At 43.5% G+C, this 21,901-nt stretch overlaps 1 protein-coding gene across 1 annotated transcript in view; it reads left to right on the plus strand.

The window, feature by feature from the left end:
* FRAS1 (Fraser extracellular matrix complex subunit 1) overlaps positions 1-21,901 on the plus strand; it is a 173,663-nt gene that overhangs the window by 78,315 nt on the left and 73,447 nt on the right. The window contains exons 12-19 of the mRNA XM_056355472.1: positions 2,300-2,443; positions 2,753-2,887; positions 10,716-10,859; positions 12,609-12,749; positions 13,178-13,318; positions 14,203-14,376; positions 16,752-16,892; positions 18,909-19,052. Coding sequence (XP_056211447.1) covers positions 2,300-2,443; positions 2,753-2,887; positions 10,716-10,859; positions 12,609-12,749; positions 13,178-13,318; positions 14,203-14,376; positions 16,752-16,892; positions 18,909-19,052 — 1,164 coding nt within the window. The remainder of the gene's footprint in view (positions 1-2,299; positions 2,444-2,752; positions 2,888-10,715; positions 10,860-12,608; positions 12,750-13,177; positions 13,319-14,202; positions 14,377-16,751; positions 16,893-18,908; positions 19,053-21,901) is intronic.

A 21,901-nucleotide genomic window follows, 5' to 3' on the forward strand; every position in this document is an offset into this window, starting at 1 on the left:
TTAACGTCCCTCGTGTTGGCTGGGAGCATGTGCGTCAGTGCACCTCTGGCACAAGGGGTTGTTCCGGCATCCCTGCGCCCTCGCTTCCCCAGGTCTGACACCTGTGTTGAATGTTAACTTGTCTTTGGTTTTCAGTTGCTAATTAACTGGTTTCCATATCATTGTATTAAGGTTCTCAGAGAGGTTGAGGGCTCCATCCAAAAGCTCCCACTGACTTCCCTTGGTTTAAATTATAGCTTTCTTTTAGCAAAAGAGTTTCTCCTTGGGGTTGGTTTTGGGCAATGTTTTGTCTTTTTTCTTCAACATGAATTTCATAAAGCAGAGGACTGTTCCTTTCTGAATCCTAACATGGGTTTTGGAGTTTATGGGCTCTTGATTATTTCTTGGGAGTGGAAAGAAGTTAGAGCCTGCTTACACTGTTACACCACAAGCTCACCTGGGGCTGAATGGCTGTTGGTTAATAATTGTGTGGAAAGATTAGGATAGCCATAGCTTAGATATTAATTTTGCATATAAATTTGTTTTTCTCCAGGATATTGGCATTCTCCTTGATTTACATTTCATAGTTGGTAGGCTTTAGCTGTGGTTTGCTAATTTTTCATGTTGGTAGCTCTCTTGTTGCATTCATATAACTTTGGTTTTATCAGAGTGCTCCAGTTAATGTTTTATCTCAGTAAAAAGAAAACAGTTTCACAGTTTAATTATGCTGTCATTTGCAGGAATGCCTTGGCATATTTGCTGTATTAGTGTTTTAAAGTTTGTTATTTACTGCATGCTAATAAAAAGGCAAAGCACTATTAATTGAGACGTCAGAAAAATGGGTTTTGGACAGTTCAGGTAAAATTGTCCTGGATTTTCCAAAGGGAACAGCATCTGCACAGGTTCTAAGGAGGGGGCAGTTTATAAAGTGCTCTCAGTTGCCCTCTGTGCTCCTTATCAAGTGGTCCCACTGTGTACTGGGTACCCATGAAAATCTGACCTCTTAGTGTAGCTGCTGTAATGGTAGCATTTTGGAAGACCCAGGCTTTAAAGTCATAGTATTGGACATAGAGCCAAACTTGCAATTTGTGTCCTAAATGGTAAACGGAAATTTCCTTTACTGAAACCTGCTGTTTTGTCTCTGTCTTTTTCTGGTTTGCATTGGAGGGGATGAGAAACAAATGCAAAATCCAGCCTGCAGCAGTTCAATCTGTGAGCCCAGAGCATCGGCCCCTAACGCATCTGCTTCGTTAAAGCCAGTAAAAATTTATTGCTGCTTCTCACAGATGTGCTGGGGGAAGCAGGCAGAGAGAACCCATTCATTCTCAACCAGTGTAAAGCATATAGCCCTAAGCATAGCTGTGTTTATGTTAAAACCAGCAAATATGCCCTCTCACTAGGGACATTTGGGTTGGAGCGGAGGGAATTTTTTTGTACCTAGAGAAAAATTGCCCATTCTGCACCTCTCCAAGAAGTCTCCAGTTCATTGTCAGACTGGAAGGTTGGGGCTGCATATACCTGTGGAAAGTTATTGCAAAGAAATAGATAGAGACAGAGTTTTCTAGTCATTCTCCCTGTTTATCACATTATCCTCCTGTTTATTCATTGTTATCTTCAACTGTGTGTCTTCTGTAGCTTTTGATTCCACATTCTTTCCTTAGATACATCTGCCTGGAAAATTGCAGGTTGTTTAGTGTAAATGAAGGAGAGGTTTCGCACTGGGATCCTTTTTGCTGACTTGTCAGGAAGGAACAGGCACCTTTTCTTCCAGCAATCAAAAGCAGCTCAGTAGTAAAGCAAAAGTAGTCCTTCTCTTGGCTCTGCAGAGAGCGCAGCCACGCCATTTGAGAAAACATCTGTGGTCAGGAAATGTTTGCTGCGGTGCTGCAGCATAAAGCTTTTGGCTGGAGGGGGAGTTGTGTGCCACCTGTACTCCAACCTGGCATGAGCACAGTTTTGTCTTCTTGCAGGGTCTGACTGAAGGAAACTTAAATCCAGGTTGTTCTGGATTGTTAGTTCCTGATGACTTATGATTTTTAGTGCTGAGAAACCCTGTGAATGATGAATATCCTTTTTATCAATAGTCTAGAAAATCTGAGTCTGTGTAATAACTTCTCACACACCAGAATACAGCAATATAATATTTAGCCCCTTTCATGCAATCTTGGAAAAAAACCCACTCTCAAACTAACACACCTTGAACCACCAACAGAACCAAGTAATGAATTTGGCTTTGATTTTGAAGTATGAATTGTTTTGTGCCTTCCTGGTTGAAAACACTGCTGACGGTTTTTACCTTTGTGGCTTTTCTTTGTGCCAGTTGAATGCCACCCAGACTGTCTGACCTGCTCTGAGGCCTTTGATCACTGTAGCGCCTGCCGCGACCCAAGGAGGCAGCTGCAGAATGGGCGCTGTGTGGAGATGTGTGAGCTGGGCTTCTACCAGGATGGGGGGACTTGCTTAGGTAATTTCTGCATCTGTCAGATGACTTATCTCCTCTGTTGCATGCTGTGCTTTTGTTAGTAGGATCTCACAGGCTTATTATAAAGAGATTGCCAGGCTTTGTTTGGAAAAGCATTCGGGCACATACTGAGTAGTAACCATGGACTTGAGACTTCAGAAGGTTTCCGGTGGAAGCCCCTGAAAAATGCAAATTCTCAAACTTTTGCCAAAATGAGGCAAAATGGTCTCATTTTATCAGAGCAGGGGAGTCTTGCTGCATCAAGACATTTGGGATTAATACATCTTTCTCCTCTATTGTTTCTGTTGGAAGCCTGCAATGAAACATGCTCAGCCTGTACCAATGGATTTGAGTGCTCCTCGTGCCAGACATCCCTGCTACTGAAGAACGGGCAGTGTGTGGCTTCGTGTGGGAAGGGATACTTCCAGGATCAGCTCCTCTGCATAGGTAATTCAGAGCAAAAAAGTGCTTTTGATAGCAAAACAACAGACAAAAGCTGTACCCGAGCTATTAGATATACTTTCTGTTGGGGGATCTGCTGTTGACATAGGTGTTAATGTTTACCCTAGAGTAAAGGAAGGAGGGAACAGAGGAACTAAGTCATATGGTGTAAAATTGATTACTGGTTGGAGAAATAGTCATTAAAATTCCTCAGTGGATCAGTTCTGTTGGCCTAAAACTCTGTTTTTGAATGCTGAGGTTTGTCACCACTGTCCTTTTTCAATTCAGAATGCCCTTTTGGAAATGTGACTGTGGTTTTTGTGGTGTTAAGGGTACAGAGCAGGATGTATGCACTGATTTTACTAAGAATGTAACACCCTGAGCCATGCCGGCCAATCTGATCCACAGGGCTTTTCTTCAAGTCCAGTGCAGACTTAACTGCATCTGCTAATGCCAGACCTTTCAGGAGATGGTACTTTGAGGTGTATAGAAAATTGCTTGAAGGGGTGAGGGATTGACAGGACTCAGAAAAGGTCACAGAAAATACTTTCTGGAAAAGGTTTTGCTTTGTTTTGCCATTCATTTGTTTCACATGGTGTGTTCTTCCTGAGAGTTGATTGGACTAACTGTTCTCAGGAAGCATATTTACAAAGTAAATTAGTAATTCTATAAAACACTGAGATGTGTCTAAATCCTATATCTTAGCAATTGGAAAGACTGAGAATAAGACTGGAAAGTTAAATTTTTTATCTTTGATGAACTATAATAGTGCATTTATGAGCTTCCCTTGCTTCTTTGAAATACTTGTACTTTTCACAAACTGTAAGGCAGCTGCTTTTTCATCATGACAGTTTAATTGTTTTCTCCAAAGTTAACACTTTTCTCCTCTTGATGTTGGCCTTTTTAAAAGGCGTCTAATTATTTCTGCAGCTCTAATTCAGCAAAGGGGTGGAGCACATGCTTAACTTCTTGAGGCATCACTTTAATTTCTTTGGAACTAGCTCTCCTGCTTAAAATTAAATTCAGGCTTAGGGCTTTTGGCAGATTTCAGGGGAAGACACTTTATATTGTAAGTCCAGTTTCCTTTTCTGAAGTGGTTTTCCTCAAAGAGCTGACCATTTGTTTCAGGTTTTGAAAGTCTGGTAAGCCTCTGTCCTCCAGCAGTGACTATAGACTAGAGCCCCATTGTGCATGTATAAAGAGAAAAGAGTGACCCAGTCCAAAAGAATTTATAGACTTAAGTATCAAATAATCTTGTACTTCACTTGGTTTTATTTTACCATTTCCTTTCCACCTGCTCCTAGTGTTTTAATTGGCAGTGCCCATGTACTGCTGAAGTGGTAGGGAAGGGCTAATGTTTCATTTTATTACTGGTTTGTAGAATACTGATTGCACTTTCCATCCAAATTTGCAGTCACGCATGCTTGTAGCTGAAAGTTGCTGGGAAAATTTGTTCCTGTTTCCTTAAGGGAATTAAACCAATTTGCTTTAGTTCTGCCTGGCTGCATTTTCTGCATAAAGTCAAACCAGTGGAGAAAGTCTTAAATTTCAGATACGGTCCATAATTCATTGCCATTTGCTCTTTCGTTGTATCCTCTTTATTTTTACAAATCTGTAATCTGATCATACAGCAAGCATTAGACTATTCAGAAATACTTTTCTTACAGTGGTTTTAACATCTACAATAAACATGTTTCAAAATCACAAAAAGAATGAACTAGACTGTGTTAATTGCTGTAGTTCCAGTAATATCCTTCTTGAGGAATTTAGTCTGGAGATGAAAAAGACCTGTAAGACCAGGTTTCTTATTCCATCCTGTCATTGAAATGCTGTTGTCTGCATTGTAACAAAACACAATGAATTAACCGTTCCTTTTGTTTGTGTTTTATAATATCTGGTATGATTGAATCTGGTTTGAATTTTGGAATACAGTTGTTTGATTTCTGCCCTATTTTAATCTTACACCAGGGTTGTTTTCTGCCCCTGTCCCTCTACCTGCTTCTGTAAAGTATTAAATCCATTAAGAGAAGGTAAAGTTGAGAATAAAAGGTAATAGGTTCAGTTATGTAGCAGTGTATTTAAAGATCACGGATCAGTTTGTATCAGGCTTAGGGTGGAGTGGTAGATGAAGTCTTCCTTCTCGGGAACAGGCTGTGGAAACGGTTAAGAACCCGCCTGCCGAAGGCAAAGCAAAGGGGAGTGAAAATAAAAGATGCCTGCCTGGTAGAATAGAAGGGCTCGACGGACTTGCAGTGTTCAGTGCTCTCACTGCATTTTTCTAACTTAATTATTTATGTTTTCCAGATTATTCAAAAGCCTAGGCAGAACTCAAGTATTTCTGCTTTCATCTCCCAAAGCGCGAATGTAGAAATGTGAAAGCTGACGCTAAGAGACCCAGCTTACCGTAGCAAAACACTTGAATTTTTATTCATGACCTGTTGTTTTGTTGTGCCCTATCTGGCTGCAGAGGCTCACCTTGAGGATAAATGGCTGAACATGACTAAGCTGAGCTTGCCCAGCTCATGGTGAGGAGGGCAGATTAGAGGTGATTAGCGGTACCCTGTGGCATAGAGTGGTGGGACCCCATCTGTGCTTTCCCAAAGCCAAGCAGTGACATCTTGTTGTGTTCTTGCTGGGACACCGTTTGCGTTAGCCCTCCTGCTGTCTTCAAACCTGGGAATGTTATACCTGCCCTGGTGCAGATAAGAGAGAGTTTGGTGAGCGGATCTTTAATTGATCCTCTGACTTGTGGTCAATCATGAAAGAACAGAAACATCGCTTTGCAGGACCTCTCATCTTCTAAAAGCCTGGGCTTGTGTCACTTCTCTGTGACTCCTAGAACTGACCCCACAACACCTGAGTAACAGAGAAGAGAAAAAGACCCGTTGGCTCAGGAGCCACTGGAATGTTCTTTTGTGAACCACAAAGCGAGACCCAGGAAGTTTTGTCTGTTTAACATTGATTTTCGGGAAAGACATGTTACTGCAGCTTAACGAATACCATTGTGTCAGCTGAGGCAGAGTAATTGCACACCTTATTGCAACTGGAAGGTCAGCTATCTTCTCTTGAACATCTTTCCTTCAGCAGCAGTGTCTGGTTTAGCTGCAGGGTCTTGTCTGTAAAGTCCAGGATCCTCACTGAAGGGAGGAGGCAATGCGAAACGGCCCCTACAAATGTGAACTGAAAATAGCCAGGAAGGGGGAAAACAGTTTCCTGGCGATGCAGTCACTTCTGTTGATTTATTTTCACATAGCCGCTTAGTTGCTGTAGGCAAAGATGTTTTAGCTGACAGTGGCTCCATTGAATGCTTCCATTTTTTCCCCTGCTTTTTCAGCAGAGGTGGTGACCGGCTGTTTGGGCAAGGAGCAGCTGTTGAGTCTGGCAGTGATCCAGTGCTGAAAGAACCATAGTTTCTGCAGGCAGGGTGTGCATGAGTGTGCATAAGCACAGGGCAGGAATAGGTTGGGACTGCTGTTCCAACTGCATGAGCCCAGGTCCTACACATTTGGGATCCATAGCTTACAACTCCAGCTGCAGTTGTACCATCTGATGGCAAACAGAGTGGAGATACTGGCTGAAACTTAGTAGCTGCTGGACTTGTGACAAAAAAAAAAGTCCTCAAGACATGTGAAAATAAATTGCCTGGTGCCTGTTGCTGCCACCACGAGAAGTGAAGGATTGGATCTGTAGGAGCATGAATCAGGTTGTGCGTGTTTGTCATCTGGAGACTGGCAGCTGGTAACTCCTGGAGGCACAGGCCACCTCATACAGAAATGGCTGCATCAGAGGAGTCAGTGGAGCCGCTTCCCAGGGAGGGCTCACATGGCAGAGCTAGTGACTGGAGCAGCGCATCAGAGCTGAGTCTCTTGCTGCAAGAATTCTTTTTGGTTGGCCCACCTAGGAAATTGTTTAAATCCTGTACTTTGAGTTGTTTGCACTGCTTCCAAATGCTAAATCTGGCTGTCTTGCTAAAAATCAGGTTGCATTCTTTCTCCTTTCCTTCCTTTCTTCCAAACTCTGCTACTTAGATCCCTCCTGTTTCTGTCCCTTTCTGTCTCAAAGAAGCCATTTGGGCCTGGTCTGGTAGCTTGGAGTCATCTAGGAAGACATGCAATTTTAACACAACAGCTGCTTCACTAGAAGACTTGAAAGCTGCTGTGATACCCAAGAGTGGATTTGCAGGATCTTTGCCAAGGGCTAGTGAGAGCCAACTGGTAACTGGAGAGAGGGAGTGGAAGTAAGATCTTAAAATCCTTCAGCCTGCAGACTGAGCTGGTTTGTATCATTACCTGGCTTGAGTCAAGACATTACATATTTCCCCAGCAGAAGTGTGACACTGGGAGTGCTCTTAGCCCACTTTGTCTAAAACACCCTTCCTTCTTGTCTCACTCCCTTTCTTGGTAGCTGTGTGTAGAGTAGCACTTGTGTTGAGTTTCTTTTGGCAACAGAGAAACGTAGAACCACAGAATGGTTTGGGCTGGAAGAGACCTTGAAGACCCTCCAGTTCCAACCCCCTGCCACAGGCAGTGACACCTCCCACCAGCCCAGGCTGCCCCCAGCCCCGTCCAGCCTGGCCTTGAGCACTGCCAGGGATGGGGCACCCACAGCTGTTCTGGGCAGCCTGGGCCAGCGCCTCACCGCCCTCACGGTAAAGAACTTCTTCCTAATATCTGATCTAAATTTATCCTCTTTCATCTTAAAACCATTCTTCCTTGTCCTATCTATGGGGGAGTGGGCTGGGCTGCCTATCCGCTGCTCTGTTAGCCCTATGGGCATGTGTCCATAGAAAGGCCAGAGAGCCAGAAGGGAAGGCAAGCTGGGAGTTAGGTTATTCGAACTGCAGTTAGCTGTAGCCAAGGACAGTAGTGGTGGTGACAAAAGCTCAGCAGAATGGCCGTGTGCAGACTTAGGTGGAGGTGCCAATACTGCTGGGCACCATCTCCAAAGAAGAGCCTGAGATGTGGGTCCAGCCATTCCAAAGACCTTTTGAGCCTGGGTGTTGTTTATGGCAGACTCACATCCAGCAAAATGTGTGGCACTGGAGCGAGGTGAAGACATTATTCTGACATACACAGAGGGACAGCTTGAGGCAGCTGCTGGAGTGAAGAGATTGAGGTGTGGATGTGCTCTGGAGAGCTTGGTGTAGTGCCGGCAGCAAACAGTGCGCGGTGGGAATCAAAGAACATTTGCCCAACTGACCTGGCTTTCGTCAAAAGTGCATTTTTAATACAGCTGGATGCAAGGTTGCCTGTTTAACAACAGAGTCTGGAGGCCAGGCTGCTAGGAGAGAAAAGTATCTCTTGGAAAGGAGCAGCATCTCCAGAGAGGACTTGAGAACTCTGCAAATAACTGGGTATGTTCAGATGTGTCAACATATTGAGGCAAGTTAACAGCGAGGCAGGTCAAGCTGTGCAGTGGGAAGTCTATAATTAGAGCATCCGAGTCCTGGTGCCCACTCTTTCAAAAAGAAATTGAAAGTCTGAGCTCAGAGAGGAGCAAAGCATTCACGTCTGGAAGGTGAAGTGAGGACATTTACAGCGTGAACTCATACTCTGCAGTTAACTTTCAAGTGTAGACGTGCCCCAGGAGTCATCCAAGCTGGAATGAGATGCAGCTTTTTATCAGCAAGGGAAATTATCAACTGGAAAGAAAAAGCATGCACAGTCTTTACCTTGGGATGGGCTGTTTCGTATTCATTGTGCTGTGACTCAGCCATAATTAGATGCACTTGATAGCAATGACCACACTTGCTGTAGAAGTCAGGGGGAATATCCTTTTGGGTACAGGATGCCCAGCATTCTTACGATACTCTCCTCACATAGTTCAGGAACTAGAAGAGCCACAGCATTCGGGAGAGGTCAGGAAAAAAGGTACAGGAAGGTGAGAAAGGGGAAAGCAAGAGCAAGGCAATAGGAGAAGATGAGAAAAGGGAAAATAAACAAAGGTGAAAGTGTGGAGAAAGAGCATCCAGAATATCAAAGACCATGTGCTGGGCATGAACTCAAATGTCCTGTGTCTTGGCCTCCTAAACACTCCTTGTTCTAACCCCATGCATGTCACATCACATCTCTTGTGTTTCAGTTCCCTGCATACGAGATGGAGATGATAACCCTTCCCTGCCTTGAGGAGCAGTGAGATCCACTAAGATGTGGTGTTTATCTTGTGCTGTGCAGTGTGACTCACGTATAAACATAAAGAGGTGCTCCGTCTCATTAATTTAACGAACATGAGACAAACAAAAACTATGGCCTCAAGCAGAGAGAAGCAGCACAGAAACCATGCAAAACAAGAGTGAGATGGGAGTGGTGATCACTGGTTTGCTGTGAACTTAGGGCTACCTGGACTGCAAACACTTTCACTCTCACCTGTTATTGGGGAGAGGATGAATTGCCTCTCACTTAGGGGGGTTACTTTGGCGGGAAGGTGTTTGCTTTTGCCACTGCTCTGTATGTAAATGTGCTCGCAGTTATGTGGGTGAGCTGCTGCTGTGTCCGCTGGTTCCTGTGTTACACTGAGACTACTCACAGATGCGTTTTACTTGTGTGGTTGCAACTTCAGACTTCAGGTTTGCAGATACAGGGCAAGTGTCAAAGTTCTGGTTTCTCCCACCTGCTGTGGTCTGGGAGCACAAGCACGTACCTGCCTTATTGTGAAATAATAAAATTAAGAATAACTTTGGAACATACCTGGGTGTAATCAAGAAAAACAATTCTAATAGCTGAAAGAACTATAATTTGCACAGTTCCTGCAAGCACTGGTAGCACATGATTTAATGTGAGTCAGTGTCACAGATTCCATAAACAGTAACCACAGTGGGCTGAATTTCCCTCACAGCTGAACTTGTACAGTTTCTAATAAGATAGCTCATTCAACAGCTGTTTTGGGAGGCAAAATGGAGCTCTGTACAGTTATTAGTTTAATTGTAAGATGTGATCTTGCTTGAGTATCACTGTTCTGCCTGTGTGGTCCTGTACCCAGGTGCCACAGAGAGGGCATTTATACGGCTTGCATTGCAGGAACGTGATGCTCTTCAGGAATATCTGAAACATTACTGTGTCCCAACCGTGATATATGTCTCGCCCAGAGAGAAACGTAGCTGGTATCTCAACTCGGTGAGGGAATGCCCCTTCTCTTCTGGAAATGTCAAGGGAAAGATACGCAGTGCCCGCTGTACTGGACCTGGGACCCACTGTCCACTTTTCCCCAAGAATTACTCAAACTGAGCACGTGAGGATTTCTGCCCTGCCCAACCAGATCACCCAACAGCCAGAAGTCAGTTCCTTCTGTGCTGGCACGGAGTTCTGGAAGGGCAGGAGGAGTTGTTTCTAGAAGTAGGCTGTCTTGTTTTTAATTTTGCAGCGTCTTGATTGCAGCCCTGCAGTGGAATTCTGTGTTCATACATGGAGCTGGGTTAATGTCAGTAGTCACTGCAAGGATCTGATTACATGTCTGTTTTTCAAGTAGGGTATGATGGGATCTCTTCCCGTTTCCCTTTGTGCCTGTACAGCCCCTAGCACCAGGATGAACAAGACTTAAGAGTGTTACTAACACTGCCTCTAATCTGATTACAGCTACAGAAACCGTTCTGATGTATACTGCATATGTCATATTGCACGTACAAAATGAATCTGTAAATTGTACCCCTGAGACGGCTTGGGTGAAAGTTACTGACATGGGAAGATCAGTGGGGTTTTCTTTTCCTTTTCTGAAGCAGTGAATGCCTGCAAATTTAAGGAATAAAACTGCAAAAAAGTGAATTACTGCAAACTTTTCATTTTCAAGAGAGGATTGGAAGTTGATTTTTCGTTAATCCTGCACCTTTTTTTCCCTACAGCTTGTCATGAGTCTTGTTCCTCATGCTGGGGTGCTGCTGAGAGCAATTGTTTGTCCTGCAAAGACCCATCACACGTGCTAAAAGCCGGGCTCTGCGTGGCCAGCTGTGGACAGGGATTTTATACAAAGGATGGAACTTGCAGTGGTAAATAACCTGCTTTCTTCCTCCAGTTGCAAGAAGTTTGAGAAATGTTCTGCAAAAAAGGAATCAATATTTCATTTAGCCATGCAGAAGCTGTGATTTTATTCATGTCTAAGAAGCCAGATGTACCTTGTGCATAAATATTGGATGAGGAAAGCTGCTGTTTGTTTGTAAGATTATTAATTCATTTAAGCTAATCAGATGCTGAAAGTTTTAAGGTTTCTCTCCCTCACTGAACAGTTTGAAAGTCGGCCTGAATTGTTTCTGAGGGTTTGACAAATCCATTTGTCTGCAGAAAGAAAAATGGCCTTTGCCAGCAGGTTTCTTTAAGTTTGATTATAATGCAGCATCACATTAACTAATACCTGCACAACAAATGAGACCTGGGAGCTGGGAAGTTTTGCTGAGAAAAGGGGAAGAGATGGCTGGAGGGAATTAAAAGGCCTAAGTGAAATAGATGATGAAGGGGGAAAAAAATCTGAGATAAATAAAGAATCTAAAATTTTCCACAACCATTCAGGTCAAGTGTGGGTTTCTGCTGGCACCTGCTTCCAGCTGCTTTGAAGGACTGTACAGCATAGTCAGTAGAAATACCTGTCTTCATGCAGGTCAGTCTGAGCCCCAGCTAGCTGGAGAGGGCTTCAACCATGGAGCGTGATGACAAAATTGTTGCTCTTCTGGCCACTCCTGGCTGAATTTCACTTTGACCAGGTTCCCCATCAGTTTGTTTGATGTTTATACCAGTGAATTTTACTCACCTGTGTTTTGAAGTGTGCAGGCTTGAAATCTTACATCTGTAGCTGAAAATCATTTCAGCTCAAAAGGAAATTTAACTTAGATGCAGCTTGGGCATAATTTCGATTTTTATTGGCAGTCATTTCTCAAAACTGCATAGCTGTTGCTCACAACCTCCAGGATTCAGGCCTTTCATCTTCTACCAAAGCCATGTGTGGTAGTACCCAACTGCAGAGCTGTAAGTTGTTTTAAAGGGAGGCTGTGTGACTGGTGAGAAGAAATAAAAATTAGAGTAAAATGCTTGGCCCTTCTGAATATACAGCGCCAGTAGTGCTGCTGACTTAGGGAAACCACAGTTTCATAGTGCTCTTAGACAACAGGTCATTTAACTTCAGAGCTGATTGCCCGGGAGAATATAGACCACAGAAACTGATAAGAAACATTATCATGCTTGATTTTAGGTGTGTTTTCATACTTAAAATGTTGACTTGAAGAAAAGGGGGAGGGGGGAAAATTACAGTTTTTTAATCTTTTTAACTTTTCCTCCATCTTTTACTTCCTGCACAGTCTGATAACTGATGTTTGTTGTACAAAGACACGTGAAGATTCATGAAATGGTTTTCATACATGAAACTGTTTTAAATGGTGTTCTCTGTTCACAGACTGTTGGTGAGCAGGGAAGATGTACTATGTTAGCTGGAGGGGGTTATCTTAGGAGCGGGGGGAGTGCTGGTGTAGACCCATTTCTGGTATTTATACTTACTCAGAGTCCTAAACAGGATACAGGCCAGTGAGCACCTGTCTGCGCTCACATGTCTGCCTCCATGAATATCACTGCTTATTCCAGGGAAGTGTGAAAGGTTACTTGTACGGGAGAGGAATGTTTAAAGATGCCTTTCCAACAAAGAAAGGACAAGGCATGGCTTGGCTTACTTTATTTTATCTGCACGGACAGGTTGATGGCTCTGTTCTTTGCTTATTGAGTGCGTTTCATTAACGAACTGTCCTCTTTGGCAGCTTGTGACGAGTTCTGTGAAACATGCTATTCAGACCAGCCTAGGTGTTTGACCTGTGCTCCAGATAAGTTGTTACACGATGGAAAGTGTGTTTCAGAGTGCCCAGACAGATATTTCCCAAGTAGCAATGGAAGATGCAGAGGTAAGAGGCATTTTTGCGTGACCTTTCCTAAGGCTCTCAAGGCACTCTCCACATGTTGTCTTCTTTTCCCCAGATGTTTTTTTGTGGGGAGGGAATGTTAAGAGCACAGAAGTGCGAGTGGGGACAGGGAATTTGATTATTTTCTTTTTCCCTTTGGTTCACTTGTGATGGATTGTTTTAAATAACCTCTTTGCCTTGCAAAGCACATGAAGACACGCTGGGATACATATTCAGAACACTGTGTGAGTGAGCGTTATTACTATTAGTAGTTATTCACACATGCACTTCTGCTCTCATTAGTTCACATAGCTGAATATCATGCCAGCTGGGAGTTTTCATTGTTGCCGGAGGAGGCTGTAGTCAGCAACACCACTCCCAAGGATTAAAACCTGGACCTTTCAGTTCTCTGTGCTCTGTTTCTTTATCAGCTTGTCACAACTCATGCTCCACATGTGAGGGACCTCTGGCCACTCACTGCACCTCGTGTTCCTTTCCTGTGGCCTTGCGCCGGGGCCAGTGCCTGCAGGACTGTGGAGACGGTTTTTACCAGGATCACAATGTCTGCAAGGGTAAGCTGCAGTCATGGAGTAAGTTCCCCGCTGCTGTATACCTGTGCGTCTATATTGGCTTTTGTCAGGCTGTGCTTGGAGTACCAGCTATGATGCTGATCTTTTATCCTATGCTGAACAGGTCAGTGAGTAGTTCCTGTGTGTGCCTGCTGATTGCTTTTTCTCAAAGCAGAAAACAAATTTTCTCAAACGCTTTCTGCGTTCACGCTCTTAGGATTTAGTGATCTTGGGGACTTTTTTTTTCCTCTATGCTGTTGAAATAAGCCTACATTGCTTCCAAGTTTTTATTGACATGATTTAAGAAGTGGATGAAATTCTACAGACACCTAGTAGGTTTGCTAACACTCAGGTCATTTGTGCAATGATGGAAAACCTGAAAATTCGGACTATGAATTTATGCTTCCTATGAGCCCTTCAGACTGTCATTTCTTGCTGTCTCTCCTAGTGAGATCGTTTTCACCATTGCGGTTCCAGAAATTAAAGAAAAATTGACTGCCTGTGGCATAGTACTGCAGGTTTTTCCCAACATTATTTGTTCATCAGCTTTATTCAAGAGAAGGGCTATTACATGGGGGTGAGGGGAAAGGTGTCGAAGTATTTTTCTAAAATCCCTGTTGCATTATAGAAAATACAGCACCTTGTCGGTTTAGGGAACAGGTGAGTTGCTGCTGAGCGTATGCTCTTTGCTCACAATTTGAGTATCAGACAGTCTATAGCAATACAAAACTCAGAAGAGGGGTGAATGAGATGGTCCAAAGCAGTGTTTTCTCCCCTTTCCGTCTCTCGTTTACGACCAGATGCCCAGGTTGTTGTGCCTTGTCCTTCTCTCTGAGAAAGCTGTCCTCAGAGCTGTGGCTCTGACTGCTCTCTTGCCCTGTGCCCAGGTTGCCACCCGTCCTGCCGCACCTGCCTGGGCCCAGGGGCCTCTCGTTGCCTGCGGTGCAGGGCACCGGAGCACGCACTGCAGCCTCAGCAGCCCATGGAAGGAGTGGTGCATGGCCTTTGCCTCTCTCACTGCCAAGCCCAGTTCTACCGGGATAGCACCGGAGTCTGTCAAGGTGAGTCGAGGATGGCAAGAGCTCTTCAAAGCCTTCAGTGCGGGGCTGCACTGGATTTAGGGTTTTCAGGGTGATGACGTACGGTGTTTGATTGTTACATGCTTTGAGCTCCTGTGTTCGCCTTGTGACAGTTGTGAATGTTTGAACTCAGTAACCTTCAGAATGGCATATACTAGTACTTTTGAGGGAAAATATGCCTACGTATAATTTGTGACTAAAGGATTCAGGTATACTTTTTAAAAACTGACTCTGTTCAAGTCTGCACAGCTTAGCTTTCTTTTCATTGGAGTATGTGATTTTTACCACTGACTTATTTTGAAGCAGGATCAATCCCTAAATCCTTTTCAGAAAAGGCTGAGCTGTCTCCTTATTAGCCTTAGCCCTTGGAGCAGGTCAAGACATCCCACAGCAGTCTTCTCTTTTGAGGAAGCTCTTCTGATACATGCCCTGCAGCACATGTGCCATCACTGCTCCTGAAATACCAAGTAGGAAGCATTCCCATGAAGGCCAGAGTTTGGAAAGCGGCCAGTGTAGTGTACATGGGGGATATATGAGGCTTCCCACCACTGTGAGAGAAAACTGTTGTGGACTTCAGCGAAGAATGTTTGCTGGGTGGATCAGCAGGTCAGTCTGGCTGTACAGAGCTTGTGGCAGCTAGTATGGATATCTGTACAGCAAGCATATTGCAATATCTTGAAAATAATGCAGACGGAGGCAGGGTGAGAGGTTAGACTGAACATCTCGTGCCAGCGCAGCCCACTCGAAGCCCAAGGAGGAATGATACTTGTAGAAATGGCAGTGATTTCCCTGTGTGGAAGGATCAGTCATAGAGACAGTGACTCTACAACACTTAAGTAAAGTAATAGTAACCACAGTAGCTATAGTGCTACTGATGGCTGTTTCTTCCTGTTGCAAAAATATTTTCTAAAAGTGGATGTAATTTTAAATCCACTTATTTTGCTTTTACCTTTTTCATCTCAACTTGATGGAAAGAATCTGTTCAAGCTCTTTTTTTTTTTGCCTTAGTGGATCTTAAAGGAAGAAGTGGCACTTTTTCTTGGAGGAATGGTTCTGTCTTTAACAGTGACCTACACAGACCGTAAGGTATCCGGTGCCGTAAGGTATCCAGTGCTTTGGGTTGGTTCTTGAAGGCATTACTGTAGAGCCTCCAATCCATGCAGTGGCCGTTCCTTTGCAGGTAATGGGTTTTCTGGGCTGAGTCCAGGTTATGGTATAGAAACTGAGTGAAGAAATCCATATACCACTGCCTCAGCTGGGTGAACAGACCTGTACAGACAGGCCTGAGCAGAGTTCGGTGACAGTGCTTGAATTATGTCATTGGGCAAAAATGCCGGCACAGCCCCACACGTTATTAGCTGTGCCGTATTACTAATGGCTTTAGAACAGCAGTTTGATCTATTGCAGAAGGATGTGAAGATTCAAAATTTCAAACTTTGAACTACCTCTGTAAAATACTGTAAAATACAGTTTGTAGATGCACCTTTTTGAAAAGGTAAACCCACAAAAGATGTGTACCATGCCTACATTATCTGTGCAGTATAGAAGCACATGCATATGTAGGTTAAAATTCTGGGTTTGGAGGTTTTGCCTTGTGTGGTTGGGAATTTCTCACCAAACCACAGAAATATCTCTATATTTTTCTAATGCTTGAGATTTCCCTGAATGAAACTAAGGAGTTTCTCTCTGATACGATTTGAGTCACTTGAGCCAAAGATATTCCTGGAGACATTGCATTTGTGATGAGGATCCCTGACTTCTCTTCCTGACTCTCTGGCAGACAGCTAAGTGTACTTGTATAAATCTTTTCATTTCATCTCTCAAGCCCTGTGTCTGTCTTGTCTCCGTAGAGGGCATGAGGCCTCTCTTTGTGTCCGGTGGAGACTCACACAGTGGAACCTGTGGCCTTGAGTCACTGCTCTAATAAATACTAGGTTTTTAACTAATGAATTTATATATTTAATTAGATTACTTAATTTAAGTTGGCTTGTTTTGGAGTCAGTAGCAGTAAAAGTGAAGAAGTCTAACTTTTTAACTGTGCTCTTTTCATTCTGGCTGAATCATCCTTGTAATGAGCATTCGCTTCGCTAGGTCTCCATTTCAGTAATGAGATGTGTGGGTGCAAACAAAGATTAAATCTGCAGCTATCTGTGGTTGCTCCTTATCAAGAAGTGTGTTACACAGCCTTTGTACTCCTGCCCTTTCTGCCTTTCACAATCTGAGAATCCTGTAAAGGAAATCCCTTGCTGTCATCACCGGGGAGAAAGCAATCTAGCCATACTCTAGGACAGAAACAACCAAGATAAGCTTCAACTAATTTGATGCTCTCTGTGCTCTTGTTTTTCCCTTCCCTGCAGAGTGCCACTCCTCCTGCACAGGCTGTGTGGGGAACTCTTCCCAGGACTGTACGGCTTGTTTGTCTGCCCACGTCCTGCTTGGAGGCAGATGCCTCTCGGAGTGCCCGGAGGGGTGGTTCAACCATGATGATGGCTGCCACTGTGAGTCCGTAGTGTAGGCACCTGCAGCTTATACTGCTGGATTTCATTGCATGCACGTTTTGTAATGCATTCCTCAAAGTAATTAGAGATGCTGTCAGATTTATATGAGGCTATTTAAGTATTTTCAGGGGAGAAAGGGTAGTCCAATTTCAGGAAATGGAATCTCCTCCTAATGGGAGAGAGGCGTACACATTGAATCATAAATTATAATCAGTTTTGCTCCTCTGGACTGTTTCCCTGAAGATATTTCGAGTTTCATTTCAGTAGCCAGCGTGCTGTGGCAGAAGAGATCTTTACTGGACAATGCTGAAAAGTGGTCTGCTTTTATTAGGCTAGATAAGCATATTGTCAGTTTCAATTAGCTTTATTTTTAATCCACTCCTGGCTGGGTTTAGAAGGAAGGAATTCTAGAGATACAGGAGAAAAGCCATTACAACTGTGAGTATGCCTGGTCAGTAGTGGGGACAGAATTACTTATCTGTGCCTCAGCCTTGCCCACCAGTCAGCAAGTAGCCTTCATTCAGCTTGTTTGATCTCCTCTAAGGAGACGACTGTGACTGCTGACCTTCCGAGTGACTGCAACAATTAAATCCTGTTTGCCACTTGCAGAAAATGGTGGCCTTTGGGGTATGCCATTCATTATGAGCTGCTAAGTACAATGGGTGAGGAAATGCGGGCATTTGAAATATGATTAGTCCCCTCAAGGTCATCTGAAAGTCATCTGCTGTTTTATAATCGATTCATTGGGTCAGGCATCCCTGTATCTGTTCTGGCAGTAGGAGAAATTTACAGGTCGCTTCCCTGCAAGGCCTGAAGCTCAGAGAGGGAAACCTCTTCTAAAATCCATTGTTCTATTTATTCATCCAAGGAACAACCCTATAAATACATTCTAGAGTAAGGCCATTGTAAAGATTCATCAGTTTTGAGGTTGTGCAGTGCCACCTTAGAGCTGAGATAGCTGCTGAATGCTGCGTTATGCAGTTTCAGACTTACGTAAATGTTTTAGAAACCAAATTTCAGTGCCAGGGAAGTGGCATCTTGCTGTATGCTGCCAGCTTAGATCTCCTGCAGTTTTTGAACTGTGAAACTCAGCTGATACAGATGCGTCTAGAAAATCGGTTCTTCCTTTTGAACACTGGGTTCACGGGCATGATTTCTGAGGAGCTGAGAAAGTGGTGGGACATGACGTGTTAGGTCTTAAACACTGGAGCCCTGTGCTATGGCAGCTGCAAAATGCCCAGCTTCCACGTGGGGAGTGAGCGACTGCGCGTAGCCTGGGGGAGTCCTGAGGCGGGAGACTTTGGAAGTTTTGTGCTTTTATTCATAGAAGAGCTGTTAAAGTAGTTTTTAAGAATTTTTTACAGATCATTAGCTGTAGTATTCCTGTCTTCCTCAGATCTGTAGTACGGAAATACGGCATCTGTCTTTAAAGGTGGAAAGGTACAAAAGCAGTCTGAGTGAAATATTTTTGAGCAATCTTAACCACTTTCTCTGCAATGTTTTTGTTGAGCTTTTAGCAGACAGAATATCTAATGAGCTGGCACGGCATTCAGGTTTTATAGGTTTCAGTCTGGGAGGGCTTTGTGCAGAAATCGTTCCTGGATTTTCCACTGATGAATATCAAACTAACGCCACTATGATGTTCATACAGCCTAAGATGTTTAATTTATCTCCCCGTGCATCCCAGTCTCTTTCTTATGTGTACAAGCATATGCTGGAGGGATGAATAACAGGGACAATCTCTTTACATTTTATATAGATCTATACCTTGATTAATGCACAGAACAAATCACATTTTTGAATTGCCAACTCAATTCTCATCTCGTTTATTCAAAACGAGGATATAAGAGCCTTCCAGACCACAGCTCTGCAGTCACTGATGCTGTTAGATAATCTTATGTCCATGTTTTGTAGGAATAAATGATTCTTATAACAGGGACTGGCTTTTGGGGGAGGGGAGAGTGCAAGGTGGACTATACCAAGAGCCTAACAACAAGTGCTGCTTTTCTTATCCAGCCTGTCATCCATCCTGCAAGACATGCCGTGGCCCTTCTGATTTGGAGTGCTTGACCTGCCATCCCCATGCGACTCTAGCTGGGGGAAGGTGCAGGACTAGCTGCAAGGAAGAGCAGTATCTCAACCTGGTGGGATATTGTGTGGGTAAGTAAGAGGAGATGGTGTGGGTCATACAGCATGATGATTTTTCCGTGGTATTAACCAGCTACCTGAGCACACACCATGAAGAAATCAAAACGCCTGTGGTGTGTAAAATGTCACACAGATGAAAATACCGTGAGGAAGGTCTCCAGTGAGCATGGTATAGAGCAAAGCCACTTGCTGCTACTGCCGTACGTATCTTCTCTAGAGTGGTGGGAAGTTGATTGCAAATGATATAGGGCAGGTAGGGAGGGGGAGCCAAAGCTGTCCTTTGTCTTGCTTGCTGCTGCGTGGTTTGGTGTGAAGACTTGAGATCACATATATGGACCAGTGTGTCTGGGAACCATCAGAGCATACATAGACTTACTAATATCACAATGAGCATGCGCTTAACAATAGGATGGGCTGCAGCTCTGCTCTGCTGAGTGGAGCTGTGCTTGCCTTTGCCAGGCCAAGTGCTTATCCGCGTCTCACTCCCGCCTGGGCTTTACAGCACACTGCCTGTCACTGTAGAGCCAAGCCTGGGGGACTCAGAGCCAGGAAGGCTGCTTAGGTCCTGCACAGAGCTTCAGTAAAGCGAGTTAAGGAAACATTTGTGATTCAGAGAAGCAGCATATGGGGCCTAAAGAAAAATTGGCACAGCTAGCATTGCTGTGTGCATTTTTGGGAGGTAATGGGATTTCTGTGTAGGGGTTATACTTTGTGGGTGCTCGGTGCCTGCACTTAAGCCTATCATCAGAAGCCACTGACTGCATTTATCTGTTTAAAAAGAAAAATCTCCTTTAATCCGTCTCACAGACATGTATAAACATATCCTGGGAACTGCTCCAGCAATTTCTGTGCTTTATCAAGCCATTTTTTTTCTTTATCAAAAAAAGATACAGTATGTGAGACTTAATCTAGGCTGAACAGTTCCAAATGAAATAAGGAATCCTGAGAAAAGGGAAAAATGCATTAGACCTAATAAATCCATTGAGAGGCTATTGTTCTCAATTTAATATAGATGATTCTGCTTCAAAGAGACTTCTGTTTGTTTACATATGTGTGTTGGTTTTTTTATGGAAGAACTTGTTTCTTTGCTGCCCACAGATTAGTTTTATGAACCGTTGCTTCCTCTTCCTTTTAAACAACAGTTATTATTTTGTCTGCAGAGACGAAGAGAGGAGGAAACAAATCTGAAAATAGGAAAAAATTGTAAAAGTATTTTACAGCTCCTTAGGTATACCCAGGCTGGGGAATCAAGATGTTTCGTACAGTCAGGTAATTGCAATGTGAAAATAATTGAGGTCTCAGCGTAAAGAGCAGTCTCTACCCTGTAAAATTTTAGGGGCTACAACGATACTTATTGATGTCATGTCCACATCATAGCTGTAAGCACTTTATTTCTTCCACCTTATTTTCCCACTGGCATTATGCTTCCTATGAAAAAAAGCCCTGTGGAAATGTGGTCTTCCAAATGTACATTTCATTGGAAAAACTTAGTACCATTTATCATAAACTAGGATTCTTTCAGAGGAGGGTTTACTCTACTGCTTGCTGTGTGCTATGTGCTTTAATCATCCCTTTTAGACTGCTGTTATATGTAATTTTGGCAAGGCGTCATGGAGCAATAAGCCTGCTCCCCAAATCCCAGGTGATTACGTGGATGTCACAGTGCCTGGCAGTAATGAGGAGCAGAAACACAGAGATTGTTGAATCATCTGTGAAGAACCTTGCCTGGCTTTCTGGGCTCCAAAGCAATTGCAATCTGGTGATGCATCCTTTCCTTGCAAACTAACAAGCTTTATTTTGAAGTCCTGTAGGTCATGAACATGGTCCACTGTTTGGAGACTTGTCTTCTCAGAGCAGAAACATGTTTTCAAGGCTTGGTTCACAGTGCCTGGCATCACTGAGTGTCAGTATCGAGTGTTTGGATCTGTGCCCCCAAAACAGGAGAGACTAATTTCTGGGTGCAACGTAGCAAGAGTGTAAGGAGACATGTTTCCTCCTCCAAGCTCTGGCCTTAGTCTTGCTGTGCAATTAGCTTGTGTCAGTCCTGCCTCCAAGAGGCCAGTACAGATACTCCTTGTAAAATAGGAACCTTTAACGTTCACGTGGTCTTGCACATAGGTGCAATGATGTTTCTTTGTCTAACTGAAGTTTTGAAGATCCTCATAGAGGAACATAGTTATTTGTTGCCTTTAAGAAAAAGTTGTGCTTTGGTCTTGAGTCTGCAGCCTGAAGTGTGTTGCTCCTTGTACCAAATTTATGTTCGATGTTTAAGCAAAGGATGTGTGTTGACAGTTCTGCTGAAGATAAAGAGCTCTATATCCAGGTTATAAAATTTCACTCATTCTTCTCATTCAGCACTGATTGAAATTCTAAATTTGCCCTTGCAAGTTATTAATTATCAGTTAAAGAGCAGCTGTCCCATAAAAAAGAACATTAAAACCCCTGACACTTGCATAATATATGATTTGCATCAGGACCTAACAAAGCTTTTTCCTTTGCTTCCCAAAGCAGTATTTTTTCACAATTATCTTCCCATTTATCTCTAATTCCTGGCCCTCCAGGCAGAACTGTGTTACGACTTATAGGGACTGCTGTGCATTATAGCCACCTGTCAAACTTTATGGACCTGCAGGGGAAAATCTTTCATACAGGATGGAGAAAACCAACTGTCACTTGAAACCATTGCCTGTGAATTAATGTTGTTGTTGTACATGTTACCTGAATGAGGATTGGAACATTTGCCTTGTTAATAGAAAAAAGGATCTTGTTTACAGCAGTTTATCAAATAAGCATTTCAAATGTAAGCAGAGGCAAGACAAAATGGCCTCAAGTTTCAAAAGATCAATGAGTTTCCAAGCTCT

This window comes from Falco biarmicus, chromosome 1 (assembly GCF_023638135.1).
Source record: "Falco biarmicus isolate bFalBia1 chromosome 1, bFalBia1.pri, whole genome shotgun sequence".
Classification (NCBI taxonomy): Eukaryota; Metazoa; Chordata; class Aves; order Falconiformes; family Falconidae; genus Falco; species Falco biarmicus.